A 16136-nucleotide genomic window follows, 5' to 3' on the forward strand; every position below is an offset into this window, starting at 1 on the left:
ACAGGCCAACTGACTTTGCCAGTACGCTTTTAAAATGTCTCCTCTTGAAAGTGTAATGGATTTATATAATTTCTGTATAGTTGTATCTGAGAGACATCTAGCGGCATATTCTTTACCGTCTCTGCAGGGCCAGACTGGATCCTGAAATTTTTTCAGCAATACCCCTGCATGTTGGCAGAAGGAGTTGTGCGGCTCCGTACTGATGTCGTCCACATATGCGACGTCACCGAAGTCCATATAAGCCCCTCTCCGACACGTTGATGTCAATTTCTTCTTTTCTGCGCTTACAAAGCAGATCCAGAGAAACTGTTACCTCAGGCCGTTTTTTGGCCTACTTCAACGATTTTCAACATTGAAACAGTGCGCTTTTTCTGTTCAATTCTTGTGGACTGTAAATGTCATCCACCGACCCTCACTCCACGTGTATGTGGTCCCCAGGGCCATCCAGAGCTCCTTAGATCACATTTTCCCCAGGAAGGTGGTGGTCCCCGTGGCTGGGGGGGCGCAACAGACTCCCTTAGTGATTCTATTTGTGCCCTGGGGATGTGGGTGTTCCCGGGTCTGTGGAGGGGGTGGCCCATTGCATTTCGTTTGTCTTCAGCCCATGGAGAGGTGGCTGTCCCTGGTCCTGCAGGGGGCGTAAGCGCCCCCTCATCATTATTTTTAGTTGCCCCCGGGACCTGGCCCTCCTAGGACCTACCTAAACAATGTGTGGGAGCCCGCACTTATGTGTTTTTGTATTTTTTTTATCCCATTTTTGGTGGGTTTTGTAGATCCACTGGGACTGCTGCTGAAAACTTTTAGAAAAAACCTTTTTGGGCCCTGGAGTCTCTGTGGGACCCCCTGAAGAGGCCCTAGGGACTCAGTATTTCTATCCTGCCCCCGTTTTTTTCATGTTTTTTTTTAGACTTGGTTCAACCGAGTCACAAGATGGCTGCCAACACTTCGGCAGGGGTTGCGGATCCACAGTGGCCACATTTGCTTATCTGAGAAAGCTTTACATTTCTCAGCAACTACTGAATGGATTGACACTATTTAACAAAAAGGTTGCGTTCTGGACCAAGCTTTATCTTTTTGCTAAATTTGGTGTTATTCCATTATGCAGTTTGGGCATTGGCCGTGTGTAAAGTATATTGTGGAAATTAACATGGGGAAAAAGCGTTTTGGACACCCCTTTTTCTTGGCTTCTGCTTAACGGATCACCCAAAACTTTCAAGATAGCAGCTGAAGTGAGTGTCAAACTAGTTAAACCACTGCAAAGGTGCACCACAACAAGAAATTGAGCAAATTACAATGCTATTAATAAGCATGAAAAAGAACGTTTTGAATTGACAGGATGTTGTTAATCTTCAAATGATCTTTATTTTCAGTGTATTCAAAACAACAATGTACAGCCGACGCGTTTCGTCCCAAGCTGGGACTTCTTCAGGGCTGTCGGTAAAAACATACAAACAAGTGATTACTATACTAGCTACGTTAAGTGATAAACAATTCAACAACAACACAATTTACAAAACAGTTTTTTTTTAAAAAACACATGTTAAAACACGGACCTAGGAGCTTGTACAAGCAAACAGCCTCAATCTTCAGAGAACATAGTGAGAGAGAGGCTTCCGTCTTAGACATCAACAACTATGTACAAAGGAGGCTATATATACAGAATATAAACAATTTTTTAAACAATTTTGTAAACAATTTTTAAACAATTTTTAAACAATTTGTGCTTAGGCGAAGGGAGACTGCCTATAGGTGAGATAACGGATGAATGTTCATATATGAAGGGACTATTCTGTACAAATAAATCTATATACAATATAAACAGTTTGTGGCGATGGTCACCGAATGTAGGGAATTACACGTTGATAGCATATATGAATAGGCTATTCTATACAAATAAATCTATATACAATATAAACAATTTGTGGTGATGGTCACCAAATGTAGGGAATCACACGCTGATAGGGAACCCAAAACTTGATAGATATTCATAATAATATTTGGGAAGTCATTGACCAAAGGCAGAAATTCCTCATGTCTGACCCGGTCATACATGGTGTGTGGGGGCTGAGAGGAGTGGGCAACCCCCTCCCCCTACCCCTCCCCCGCTTCCTCCTCCAAAGCTAACCCCGCCAAAGAGTCATACAGGGCGCAAAAAGCAAACCGAGGTGAAAATATCTCTGAGATCTAGTGTTCTTGAGATAACCGCAATAGGAGTTGCTCTCAGCCTGGATAAACATAAAGACAGGTTTGGTCATATTAAAAACCCGTCTTACACAAGCAAGTCTGTGCATTTTATCTGTTTACCTTTCGTAATTGTGAGCTGTCCCATAAGGAGTGAGAATATGACGAGATTGAAGAGCCCTGGCCACGTATTCTCAGATTCAAACATCCAATGTCTATGAATTGATGTATGGAAAATCTGATGTTTCCTTTTCTCATTCGGTATGGAACAAACCAGGTTGTACCTCCAAGAAACAGAGAAGACGATAACAATATAATCAGATTTGGTAAGATACGAGATGAAAGACAGAATAGGAGACTCCTATGCTTAAACATATCTAATTAGGGCTTTGACTTAACTTACTATGTATCTATTTATTAGGTCGGGACTAGGTCAGGTTGGAATCCTGAGTATAGGCAATGAGAGCTCCTCAAGAATTCATATGTTTGAACATCATATGCATGTTCTGAAAAACATGTAAACGAAATAGATAAGTAAATGAATAGCAAAAAATGAATAAAGCCTAAAATTAAGATATAAGAAACAGAGAAACTGTCACGAGAAAAATTACCTGTAATAATTAACCAGGAAACAGAGGACAAACAAATCCTATAAGTCCCCAGAAGAAGGAGGTGGGCACTGTATTCCAGTAGGCTTGCCAAGTGAAAAATAAATGTAGAAAATATTTGTTGTAATCCTATAACTTCTTTAGATATCATGAAAAAATCCCTATACTAGGGCTGTCTCTATATACTTTAGTGACCCTGCCCATACACATTAATATATTCCCAATTTTATATATGTGGAAACATAATTGTATGAACAGGTAGTGTACAATATGTCCGTCCCCATAGGCTAATGGCGAAATGTCTATTCCCATTGTGCAATAAGCAATTTGCATAATTTGGTGTTATTCCATTATGCAGTTTGGGCATTGGCCGTGTGTAAAGTATATTGTGGAAATTAACATGGGGAAAAAGCGTTTTGGACCCCCCTTTTTCTTGGCTTCTGCTTAACGGATCACCCAAAACTTTCAAGATAGCAGCTGAAGTGAGTGTCAAACTAGTTTTGAAAATTCCACTGGCGATCTCCAGTAGGTCCTTATAGTTAGGATGCAGCTGTATATAGCAGTGCATATGTATTGTTTTTCTTTATATGTTATGCTACTCTCCATAAACCGGGCTTACATATCGCTTACATGGATGTACCATTCATTCTTATCTTGCTATCTTATCTTCAGTTAGTTGCTATGTATGCGCTAGCTCTTCTTTCCACCTCTAATGGTTTCTACACGTTGAATGATCCCATCAGTGTCGTTATTTCTCTGGGATTTTTTTATTAAAACAAGTGTTGCGCTTGTCAATACTGGTTGTTCTTGTCTTCACGATTTTTTCAGTGGTTGCATTAATCCATGCTCCTCCACTGTGGATCTATTCTAAGGTTCCTTTCTCAGTGTCCCTCAGGACAGGTTCGCCTCTAATGCATGTGCTATTGCCTCTGGTCCTCCGAGCCCCAGCTGCCCCTGGGTTCAATTCTTGGTGCCTTTTTCTCTGTGCTTTGCGAAGGACATTTGACTGACATGGTTTTCGAAGTCAAGGTCCTATAACTAAGTGGCATTGGCTGTTGCTTTTGAGTTCCCAAATCAGTACCAACCACGTGTCAGATCCCACCTTGTGAATGACCTACTATTGTCTTTATATTGAATATAGTTTGCAAACTCATTTCTGTCCTCTGCCATGAATAAATCTATCCCAATGCGTTTCACTGTCTTTATGACTTTACTTGCCTGTGGTTCTTGCCACAGTTCTCAGGGTGAAGTGTATGTTCTTGCTCACCTAAATTCTTAAGAGTGTCCGGTCTCATCTGACTTGTTATTGGGCCAACAAGTTCTATTCGGGAGTTTTTAGTACGATCAGTTTGCAGACCCTCCTCTGGGATGGTATTGCTTGGGTATCTATTCTAAGGTAAGGAATCTGCGGCTATATGTCTCTATCAGATGAAGAAAGTACTTCCCTTCGGTTACGCCTTATCTGGTTGAGGCATAGTGTAACCGCAGATTCCTTACCGACCCACCCATCCTCCCTGTTATGTGAACTGTTTTCATCTTACCTAAATGATCCCTTTCTTGGTATTCACATACTGTGCATTTCAACTTCGTAATTGTTATTTCAAAGAGATTATCTTTTATGAGACACTGTTTGCACAGACTGTTTTTATGATGGCTCTGCATTCTTGACACTATAAAAGAAGAAACTGACATCGCGTTGGGGAGGGGCTTTTTTTGACTGCAGTGATGTCGCATACGTGGACGACAGGGGTACGGAGTCACACTACGCCCTCTACTGATGCGCAGGGGTACTGCTGAAAAAATTTCTGGATCCAGTTTGGCCCCTTGGGAGAATTATTTTATTTTATTAATCCATAGTATCAGAATATTACATCATGCTTCAAACATTCATATGCTCAAAAAAAGCTCCCCAGATATAAATACCAGTCTTTCGTTTCCTTGAGCCTTTAGCTGAATACAAACTAAATTCTAAATTATATACATTATACCTTCTGGCTTGCCACCCTTCAAAAGCGGGGGCCTCAGGCTGATGCCAAGCGGCAGCCACACACAAACGAGCAACGGCCATAGCCATAAACAGTAGATAGCGATGTTTATACATAGGTTTCCCAATCTCTAAATCTCTACCGATTCCTAATAAGATCGTATCTGCAGTAACTTTAATAGGGATCCCAGTGATCTCTGACAAAAACTTTTCAATATCATTAATATAAAAACATTTTTTTACTACAAGAGTAAAACACATCTAAACAAACCTCTTTATCACTCCCACAACAAAAACATTTACCATCCTGCCTCCCACCCCATTTCAACATCTTTGCAGGCGTATAATATAAATTAAAGACCGTCTTAAAAAATTGAGCCTTGGGAAAATTCTAAGGTAAGGAATATAAGGCTAGACTATGTCTCCACCAGATAAGGAGCTAGGACAATTGATGGACTACTGGAAATCGGGGGGACTTGCCATTCTTTGTTTGCCCTGCCAAAAGACTCCCAAACACCTTTGGGTCTTACCTGTGAGCCCGCCTGCTGCTCAGCCCGCACTGCTGCCCACACTGATGTTTACGGTCTCCTCCTGCCGCCGCAGCTCCACATCACCAGAGCGCGGCCGCAGTGGGGGTGAGACCGAGAGGACAACAGCCTCCAGCAGCACCCGCGGCCGTAAGCCGCTAACACCTGCGCCTGGAGGCGTTTAAATTCACCGATATCCCCGGTGGAGCGGGGACTTGCCATTCTTTGTTTGCCCCGCCGGAAGACTCCCAAACACCTTTGGGGCTTACCTGTGAGCCCGCCTGCCGTTTACGGTCTCCTCCTGCTGCCGCAGCTCCACATCACCAGAGCGCGGCCGCAGTGGGGGGGAGACCGAGGGGACCACAGCCTCCAGCAGCACCCGCGGCCGGAAGCCGCTAACACCTGCGCCGGGAGGCGTTTAAATTCACCGATATCCCCCGCGTCGCAGGAGCGCGCGGGAGAAGCCCGGGACAAGGGCGGGACCGTCTGTGACCGTCTGTGACCGTCTGTGGCCGTCTGTGGCCGTCTGTGGCCGACCAGGAACGGGACGGGCCACCCCCCTTGGACTCCTGCCCAAAGGTATTTTGCGTGAGTTTTTGTTGCATCATTGAAGAACTATATACTGGAGGACCTGGGTATTTAATAACAAGACTAGAACAAGTACATTGACACACATGAGGTATCAACGTGGAAACCTCAGTGCGAATTGATTCAATCATCTAGGTCATCATTGTCTCAGGCATATCAGGTGGAATGGGGTAATAGCCTCTATTGCGATTTGTAAACCATGGCTACTAAACCTAAAACTCGCTCCACTAAGGGCAAATTAGGAACTCCTCTCAAATCGAAAAGCCCAGAGACAAGTGATATAGTAGCCCTCAAATCCACCCCGACGGTTATCGATCTAATGCTAAGGAAGGTTGCAGGGGACATAGAGCGTGCAGAGAGACACATATCTATGACCTTAACCTTTTTGCCCCTGACCCCTACACAAACCGAGGATTTAAACCCCACTGATAAACTAGATAAAGGTAGCCGGGATAATTCATTTGACGCTGTTCCCTGTGCCCAACTAGTATTAGAGGACAATGAATCTACGAATAGAGAGGTAAATAGAACACCTAGGCACAGAAGTAAAAAGCGTAGAAATAAGAACTTACAAACAAAGGCCTGGAAAAAGACTACTAAGGGTAATAAGCCAAAAGATATAGAGGATGAGGTTTTAATAATAGAACCTAAAGCCCCCCCAATCCCCCCGAGGTGGCTTGATTCCATAATTTTAGACCTGCAAAAGCATTTGGAGGCATTTATAACCAGCCAAATTAAACCACTAGTTAGCAAACTAGATAAAATAGCCAATGAATTGCAGAGACAGGGTAAGGCCAGGGAAACTCCAATAGTTAATCAACTAGACAAGGCCTTGCCAGTAGTGAATCTGCCAGCTCAACAACCCCTAGCACCTAATAACTGTGTAAGCTATGATCAATGCACTATTGCTCAAGTGCATGTAGCGCCTGAAAGGGGGGGGGGGAGAATAAAATTACATGGAAGCATGGACAGAAATAAAATAGTAGGACAGGGACCCGCAATGCAAAGGCAGCCACAGATAACCGCTATCCCTCACCAAATACATAATCATCAACTAAGTAGGGAGCAAAAGGCTAGATCCCAAGGACCCCTACCATGTGTAAATCTACCCCCAGAAGCAAGCCCCTTTGTTGTCATCTTTACTGGGGTACCTGAGCTCAGAAGGGGGCAGGGAGAATCCTATATTGAACTCAAAAATAAGATCACTAACTGGCTAAACATCCACAGACCCTTGCAGGGGGGGGGGAAGGGGGGAAATTTTACACGCAAGGAGGGTAAACTGGGTGGGAACCAGAAGGAAAGACATAGAAGGGAATTGTATCATTGCCAACTTCAGGAACCCGAACCTCGTGGATTACATATTGGCTAATAACAGAAATATAACTAGCACGATAAGGACCATGCCATTAGCGTACTTCTATCCCAGGAAATTGGCTACACATCCACCAAATTTCCAACAGATGGGAAGGGGTAGATTCACAGATGGGCATGGGCCAAGGCCCATGGAGTATGGCATTCAACCCTTATCACACCAGGGTGGTTCTCAGTGGACAAACAGAAATAGCCCCTTACAGTCCCTGGATGAGAATGAATGACTAGGGATAGGATGTGAGGAAAAAGGCATAAAGGGGATAACGTATGATAGGGAAGCTGTAGCTCAAGGAAGCGAAGAAAGGCAAAAACTTGTAGAACATCCAAACAGTAAAGCTAAAGAGAAAGAGAGGGCTAGGATAGAGAGGACAGTTGATTTGTGTCTAACCAAGCGGGGCATAACAGTTGGTGAAGATCGAGTAGGAAAGTTGAACATTATGTCATGGAATATAGCGGGCCTATCTGGAAAATTTGACAATCCAGACTGGAGAAATGTACTCGAGGGTTTTCACATTCTAGCGTTTCAGGAGACATGGGCAGTCAACCCTACCCCATACCAAATAGAGGGCTACAAGTGCTTCTTTGTGCCGGCACAAGAAGGCAGAGTAGGAAGAGCGAGAGGAGGGCTTGCACTTTGTCGACCTAACCCTAGAAGGCAGATGGACTATACCAACCTGGACATCACACACCCTGCAAGCTGTAACATTCCAGAGTAGAGGGTTGAGGCTACAGTTGTTTAATGTTTACAACCCAGGATCAATAAATGGGAAAAATGCCGCCCTATGTGAGATAGATGAAAGACTCACGCAAGAGGCGAAACAGAGGAAAGGGGGGGGGAGACCAATGATAATATTAATGGGTGACCTTAATTGCCACCTCTGCCCAAATTTGCCCCCCGATTCATTAGACTGGGATACCTGCCCTCTTAAAGATGGGCCACATTTTGTACACAACCATGAGGGCATAATATTAAATACAATAACAGAAACCCACTCACTAGCACATACCATTGACTTAACAGGCCCAGAGGTAGAGGGCACATATGTTCCAACGTTTAAAGGAAGAGGGTGCTCCACTATTATAGACTACATAATGATATCTTCCTTTGCCAAAAATAGAATCACAAAGGTTAGAACTAAATGGAGCACCTTTAGTGATCATAACCCCCTAGTTATGGAAATTATACACACTAGCAGGGGGGGTAAGTCTAAACGTGGGGACACTAGCCTTCAGCCAACAGATCAGGGGAGGCGATTAAGGTGGGCAAGGATAGACCCCCATGAGTTCTATAAAACATTAGTTCAAAAAGGAGGAACATAGGTCGAAGACTGTCTGGACCCCCAATAGAAGGACCAGAATTAGTTGCATCTTTTGCATCCTTGACAAAGTTAGTTGACAAATTATTGGAAGCTAAAGGCCCAAGGAAGGGTTCCAAGCAACCAAGGTGGTTTGACAAGAGCTGTTCTAAAGCCTTAAGTTACCTAAAAGCATGCCTCAAAGCTAACCCAAGGGACAAGGCAGAAGTGGCTAACTGTAGATTAGTTTATAAAACTAAAGTAAAGGAGAGGAAGAACATCCTACAAGCAGAAGTATGGGCAGATCTGAGAGAGGCGGGAGAAAACAGGGACTTTGCAGAATTTTGGAGAATTGTAAATAGGCCCTGTTTCCAAGATAACTCCGCCCCGGTGATTAGCACTAATATCCTGCCAGAGCAATGGGTTGATCATTTCCAAGGTCTATACAATAAGTCTAAATTAGTAATACAGGAAGGTGAATGGGAGGGTACCCGTAGTGCTGAAATAGTCCTCGCAGTAGAGGAGATAACAAATGCAACCCGAGGGTTGACCCCGAATAAAGCCCCTGGCCCAGATGGTACCCCACCGGATCTATATAGAAGCAATATAGACCTATGGGCCCCAATCCTAACCAGGGTCTTAAATGCGGCCTTCAAATCAGGGCTACCACGCTCCTGGTCCACTGCATTGATCGTACCATTTTTAAGAAAGGGAGCAGGGACGATCCAAAATGCTACAGGCCGATCTCGCTTATTGATGTCTCGGTCAAAATATTAGGTTGAGTGATCTTAAATCGGCTTATGGAGTGGACAGAGGAGCACCAAACTATAGTTGACATACAGTACGGGTTCAGAGCCGGCAAATCAACTAGTGACCAGTGCCTGAATTTGTACCTGCTAACTGCCAAATATACAAAAGCCAGCAAGGGCACGGTCTACATGGGATTCATGGACCTGGCTGCGGTCTTTGACAATGTGAATAGGACTAAACTGTGGGCCATGATGCACAAGTTAGGCATTGTTGTGGGGTTGATAAATATTTTGAAAGAGTTGCACTGGAATACTACCGCCAGGGTCCGTTTTAGCCCAGAGGGGGGGCGTACTGACCAATTTTTATGCTCAGGAGGAGTAAGGCAAGGGTGCATTCTTGCCCCTTTTCTTTTTTCACTCTACATCAATGCCTTAGAGAGTGCCCTTATCTCCCTAGCTGTGGATTGTCCTAAAGGAGGACCGCGTCAAATCCCAGTACTATTGTACGCGGATGACGCAGTCTTACTTGCCCAAACACCGAGGGCCCTACAACAACTGGTGGATGGATTTGTCAAGTTTATGGCCGACCTAGACTTATCTGTTAATCTAAATAAATCCTTTGTTATGGTGGCCGGCAAAAAACCCGCAAATAAGTGTGTGTTTAAGATAGGGTCCCATACCTTGGACAAAGTAAAGACTTTTCCCTATCTGGGCCTCCTATTTGATGGTGACATTCAATTTAGCCAACTCCTCGAGGAACATTGTACCAAGCTAGTTTCCTCGAATGGTGCCATATTAGGCTTTGCCCGTAGGCTGGGGCGCTGGTGCCCAGAACAAATAATGGCTTTATATGGTTCAATTAGTACGGCAAAGGCCTTGTATGGTGCGGAGGTCTGGGGCTTCAGGGACTGCAAACAACTACAAGTAGAGGAAGACAAACTTCTCCGCAGAATCCTGAAAATCCCACACTCCACCTCTGCCGAAATAGCTCATGCAGAACTTGGGATGCCATATATCTCAGATCATGTTAAGCTGAGGCCAATTATAGCATGGACTAGAATTTGGACCAATCCGGAGGCATTACTGAGCATGGAAATTGCCTTGGACTGCTTGCAAAGGGATAAGGGGCTACAAATTCCTTGGCTAAAATATGTTAAGGATTCCTTAGCGAATATAGACCAGTATCACCTTTTTAGCGACCCGTCTTTGATCTCTAGCAGTTGCAAATTAAGGGTGAAAAAATAGCTTTTAGAAAAATTTGAATCTGCCAGATGTGGTCTTGGTCCTGTCAAGAAATCAATAGCAGTTCATGGCCTTGTAAGAAATGGGGTGGGAATGGAACCCTATCTGTTCCTGATGTATAGCCAGAATGACCGATTTTTAATGTGCCGTTTTAGGCTCAATCTGTTACCTAACATTTTAGCTTACCCCGCTGGTTTTACTGTAACAATTGAGCAGAAGGGTGCCTGCGGCTGCGACAATAGGTCTCCGCAGGACACCCTTCATTTTGTTCTTTTATGACAATTTTATAGAAATCCTAGGCGTTTATTTTTGGTTGACATCCTTAGGAAACAGAAATTTCGCCACGCAAGAGCTGCATTGTTTTTCTTACAGAAAGCTAGTGATACCCATACCTTATGTGCCATTTTAAGCTTTTTAAAAGTAGCCGTAAGATTGGGAAATACAAGAAATTGATTTATCTTTGTAAATAATTAGATTCTCCTTATGAATTGTATCCTCTCCTCCCCACAGTTTTAATTCACCAAAAGTTCAGAAATGTTATATAATGAAATTTTTTACTGTGTAATGTATTTTTTATGAGGATTTTTTATTCTTCGAAATAAAGATTACTGAACTGTACTGGAAATCGGCAAATACTGCAAGTGAAAGAATCCCTTTTTGAGTGTTTTTCCATCTGTCCTACAAGGATACTGAAAATATAAATATCACATTTTTTCCAGAGAATCGGCACAGTACGATACGTAAAATAGTTGTTCAACCGTCACTTTAGTTTGTTTTTGATGGACATAAGTGGGAGATGCAAGTTTGCAGCAATGGGAATGCAAAATGGACATTTTATGGCAGTTATTTTAAAACGTGTACTGGGAGAAAACAAACTATGTATACACATCAGCCTCGTTTAAAAATGGAAAGGAAATTAAAAAACTTTTCATGAATTGTCAACCTCAACATATTACACCCTGTAACAGTCTTGGTGCTAATAAAAATGTGTTGCAGTAATCCGAATATTATGAAAGTAAAACAGGCTCACACCAAGCAAGGACAAAATCATTTCTGTGTTACAGTTCAGCAAACTTTTGAATCTAGTCCATTCATAAAGAAAAACAAATAATAAACAGAGGTTCAAAATATTGCAAATGTAAAGTAAAACAGTCGGCCTCAATAACATGCAGGTTTTCCTGGAGCAGCATGGACAAATTATACTGTTTTGTTTGCATAATTTTCCTTGAAAATAAGAGACTTTTCCATATTTAGCCTGTTACAGATCTAAAGGATGTATCAGAGGTGCCTAAAGAGGATGACTATGAAAGTGCCAAACCAAAGCCATCAGATGTTAGAAAGGTAAGGTGTCAAGTTTATGAATAATTAAAAAATGTATCATCAACAAGTTATGAATCCGTATCAAAGATTTTTCATGCCCTTTTTTTGGGGGGGGGGGGAGGAAACATTTGTATTCATTTTATCAAACAGTTCCCAATGGCATGAATTTTGTTACTTTGTGTAAATCTTCCTTTGATACCATTTTTTTCTCCATACTTTGATGCCGTTTCGCTGGTGACTGCTTAGTGCTGTTAAGTAGGTTCAATCCAGAATATGTACAAAACATAATTCTGATGGACACTTCTTGCCACAGATTCCTGGTTTTATAAATGTCCGAGTTGCCAGGCTTGATCCAGAATACATTTACTCTTCGAAATAGCTGTCCAGATCTCCCATGTGTGCCACATACCACCATTTTGCGTTTCTGCCTGTCCAGAATGTAACAAATGTAGTCTTTTTGATTGGGCCTCCTAAGCTTAATTTGCGGGATTGGATGGCATCCATCAATCTCCAGAATCCCTATTTTCATGTGCAAAGTGTACCTGTTGACAGGTGTTACCTTTGATTCATAGTGCTGTCAAATCCTAGTTCTGCCCCGCGACTACTCAGCAAGTCTTCACCAACGTGCTAGCTGTGGTAGTGGCTGCTCCCAGAAATCCATCTATTTCCATATTTCCATTATTAGCTGGTTGCTACAGGGACTTTTGCACTCATGTAAAACCACCTGGAGTACTCTCTGTTGCATCACTTGGGCTTCTTTATCAACTAGCAGCCGATGTTCTGCTTTGGGGTGATCTACACCACAGCCTACATGAGATCTTTTCGTCCTCCTCAGGGAATCTCAGATATTTGGGGTAAGATTCTGATGTTCTATTTGAACCTTATTCCAAGTGATGAATGTACTTCATTTAGTGATGCCTGAGGAGGCAGGTGGCTTCCGCACCAGAAGAGCTTCTTTGCTCACAGGACAAGTTTCCACTCGGTCGTCTCAAAGCTAAGTTGGCTGATGACCCCCTCCATCTTTAAAGTGGGTGTTGCCCCTCAGACCTCTGCAGTCGCAGGCCACTGTTCAGCTCTGGAACCCACCTGGAGAGGTGTTAGTGCAAGGTCTTTTGGTCCACCTCAGAACAATGCAGGCACATAAATGTGCTAGAGGTGAGGTCAGTCCATCTAGTCCTGAAGGGTTTCTTTCCCCTCCTCCTTGAGATGCACTGTGCAAACTCTTTCTGAAAACACTACCACCATACTATACATCAAGCTACAGCGAGGATGTAGTTTCTTGTGGTAGTGGACTGTACAACGAAGCATTTTCTTGGAGGCAGCCAAGCTGTGGAAGAGTAAAAGATGGGACTGATTATTCGGTAGGCTGGAGACCCATCAGTAGCAGAGCCTTATGCAAGTGTCCTCGCCTGAGTTTGACTCCAGAGATTAAGAATGTTCGAACCTTTCCATGACAGCTGAACCCAGGACAAACACTGCACCTCTGATTTCAAGCTCTGAGAGTGAAAAGCAGGCAAAATATCCTCATGCTCTAGCAGACATTGAAGGTCTTCCCTCCAAGCATCGACTTCATAAACAACAAACAGAGTAAAGTGTGTCTCTGGAATTTGACCTAAAAAATGCCATTGATTTGAATGCAAGGAATGCCCGCGAGTGCACCATTCCTTCACAAATCAGTCTCTCCTGAAGGAGGCTAGGAACTCTGCTCCACCCTCAGTGGTTGTGACTATTCAGCACCTCAATGCCAGGAGACTCAAGGCGAAGGCACAGAGCCTCAAAGCCAAGGGACTCCTGAGGTCAGTGTCAAAGCCTTAGACAACTTCAACTCCAGCCACAGTTTAAGATGAAGTATAACGGCCTGATGCACGGAGCCAAGGACAGTCTACATCAACCCAGTAACTAGACGTTTTGTCGCTCAACCTTATTCCCCTCTAAGGCACCCCACTAGAACCACAAGTTGACCTTTCATTAGTCTATTTCAGAGGAGTTCAGTGACCTTTCTAGTCCCACGAAGAAAAAGCCAGAGACTCCATGTGAGAAGTTGGCCTGGCATATGCTGTCTCCTATTCTAGTGGGCACCTTGCACCAGTTCAAACGACCCTTATTGATGGTAGGTTTAAAGACAACCTATATAGAAAGCTATCCTAGTGGTAGCTGTGGAGAGCAGCCTTCAGGCTAAGTCTTGAATGAATGTAAAGCAGCTTGTTTTACCAGTTTATAATCTCATGTACCAAATGAAAGAAGAACCACACCAGATATATATATATATATATATATATATATATATATATATATATATATATATATATTTCACTGAAAAAACCATAGGTTATAGACCATATATAGTTAGGAATTAGCATTTAAAAAAACCTTATTTTACTCACACAAAACCATTGAAATTCCATATATAGTTAGTTGCACTAACTATATATCGCGCACCCGCAATCCACTGCTGATGATGTCACATATTACATCATTCATGACATGGTCAGTGACATCACTGATGACATCACTGATGACATCTCAAATGACATCACTGATGACATCACTGATGACATCTCAAATGACATCACTGATAACATCTCAAATGACATCACTGATGACATCTCAAATGACATCACTGATGACATCTCATTTGACATCAATGACCACATCACTGATGATATCATTCATGTGACAATACAATGCATCTCCTCACACTTTAATATAACCTCTGTTACAACCCAGTGTTAAATACAGAGTATAATTTTTGAAACCATTGACACACCAATACTAGTTACTACATACGCACTCACTGATTCCTACGTCTACACACACATTCACTCATTCACCCATACAATCATTCATACATACAATCACTCATCTTTACAACACTATCATATGCACTCATACACCTATACAGACACTCACACTCTGCCACTCATCCATGGAGTTACTCACACACCTAGTCAGTCCTGTAAAGAATCAATCACACTTCCATTTTCTAATCTACACAGTTAAACATAGAGTACCTTACATTTTCAAACATATACTAACACATACTTACTCTCTTATAGAATCACTGATACAAGTACACATTGATCTGCACAGAGTCACACACCTCCCAGCCAGCCATACACACACTCAGTCTCCCATACAAATACTTGTGCAACCAATCAATAACCCATATAGCTACTTATATAGCTACTGATCAACACATGCAGCAGCTTGCACAACAACAGACATACTGATGCACACTTTCAGACAGTTTAGTCACTAACCCGTGCATTTAGTAAGACGCATTTAATCACTCACTCATACAGTCAATCACGCACCTACTAAAACCTTCATTCAGACACTTATACATCCACTCATTCTTCAATATGTAAAACATATTTAAACTTTACAGAAACACATAATCACTGGATGTTGTCATCAGTGATGTCATTTGAGATGTCATCAGTGATGTCATCAGTGATGTCACTGACCATGTCATGAATGATGTAATATGTGACATCATCAGCAGTGGATTGCGGGTGCGCGATATATAGTTAGTGCAACTAACTATATATGGAATTTCAATGGTTTTGTGAGTAAAATAAGGTTTTTTAAATGCTAATTCCTAACTATATATGGTCTATAACCTATGGTTTTTTCAGTGAATTTTCAAGGTTTTGTAAATGCTAATTCCTAACTATATATAATCTATAACCTATGGTTTTTTCAGTGAATTTCAATGGTTTTTTAATAGCAAATATCTGTAGCTGTAAAATGTATTCTTCTTTAAATCCCAAAATATATTTTATATGTTTATTAATAACTTTTTTAAAAAAAAAAAATTTTCTTCGTTCCCACTTCGCGAATCGGGAAGCTTCCCGTTAGCTGACCTTGATGCCGCGAAATAGACCGCGAGCCAGTAAACGTTTCTTTACCGCAACTGCCGCGTTAGAAAACAACATCGTGACGCCTCCCGTCCGCATGACGTTTCGCGTTGTCGCGTGATACGTCATATGACGTACTACGTTAGCGAACTGGTACGCTTACCGAGTCGCAAAGCACAGGTTTCTGGAAGCAAACCGGAAGGCCCTGCAAAGCGTGTAACATAAACACAGCAGGTCATGTGACTTGGTAATAACACTTTTCATTGGTTCATTTCACTTTTGGTTTCCTAATGATGTAAGACTAGGTCATATAATCTAAAATGAACACTTTTCATTGGTTGAGAACTATTGTTTTTCCCAAATGATGAAAATCCCTCTTTCTTTCCTCACTCTGACTTTCATCATTGTGAG

The 16136-nt window shown here is 42.4% G+C and overlaps 1 protein-coding gene across 2 annotated transcripts in view; it reads left to right on the forward strand.

Moving 5' to 3' along the window:
* Positions 1-16136, forward strand: part of CD2AP (CD2 associated protein) — an 802607-nt gene that overhangs the window by 611352 nt on the left and 175119 nt on the right. For both annotated transcript variants that reach the window (XM_078647692.1, XM_078647691.1), the window contains exon 16: positions 11800-11886. In XM_078647692.1, coding sequence (XP_078503818.1) covers positions 11800-11886 — 87 coding nt within the window. The remainder of the gene's footprint in view (positions 1-11799; positions 11887-16136) is intronic.

This window comes from Lissotriton helveticus, chromosome 6 (assembly GCF_964261635.1).
Source record: "Lissotriton helveticus chromosome 6, aLisHel1.1, whole genome shotgun sequence".
NCBI lineage: Eukaryota > Metazoa > Chordata > Amphibia > Caudata > Salamandridae > Lissotriton > Lissotriton helveticus.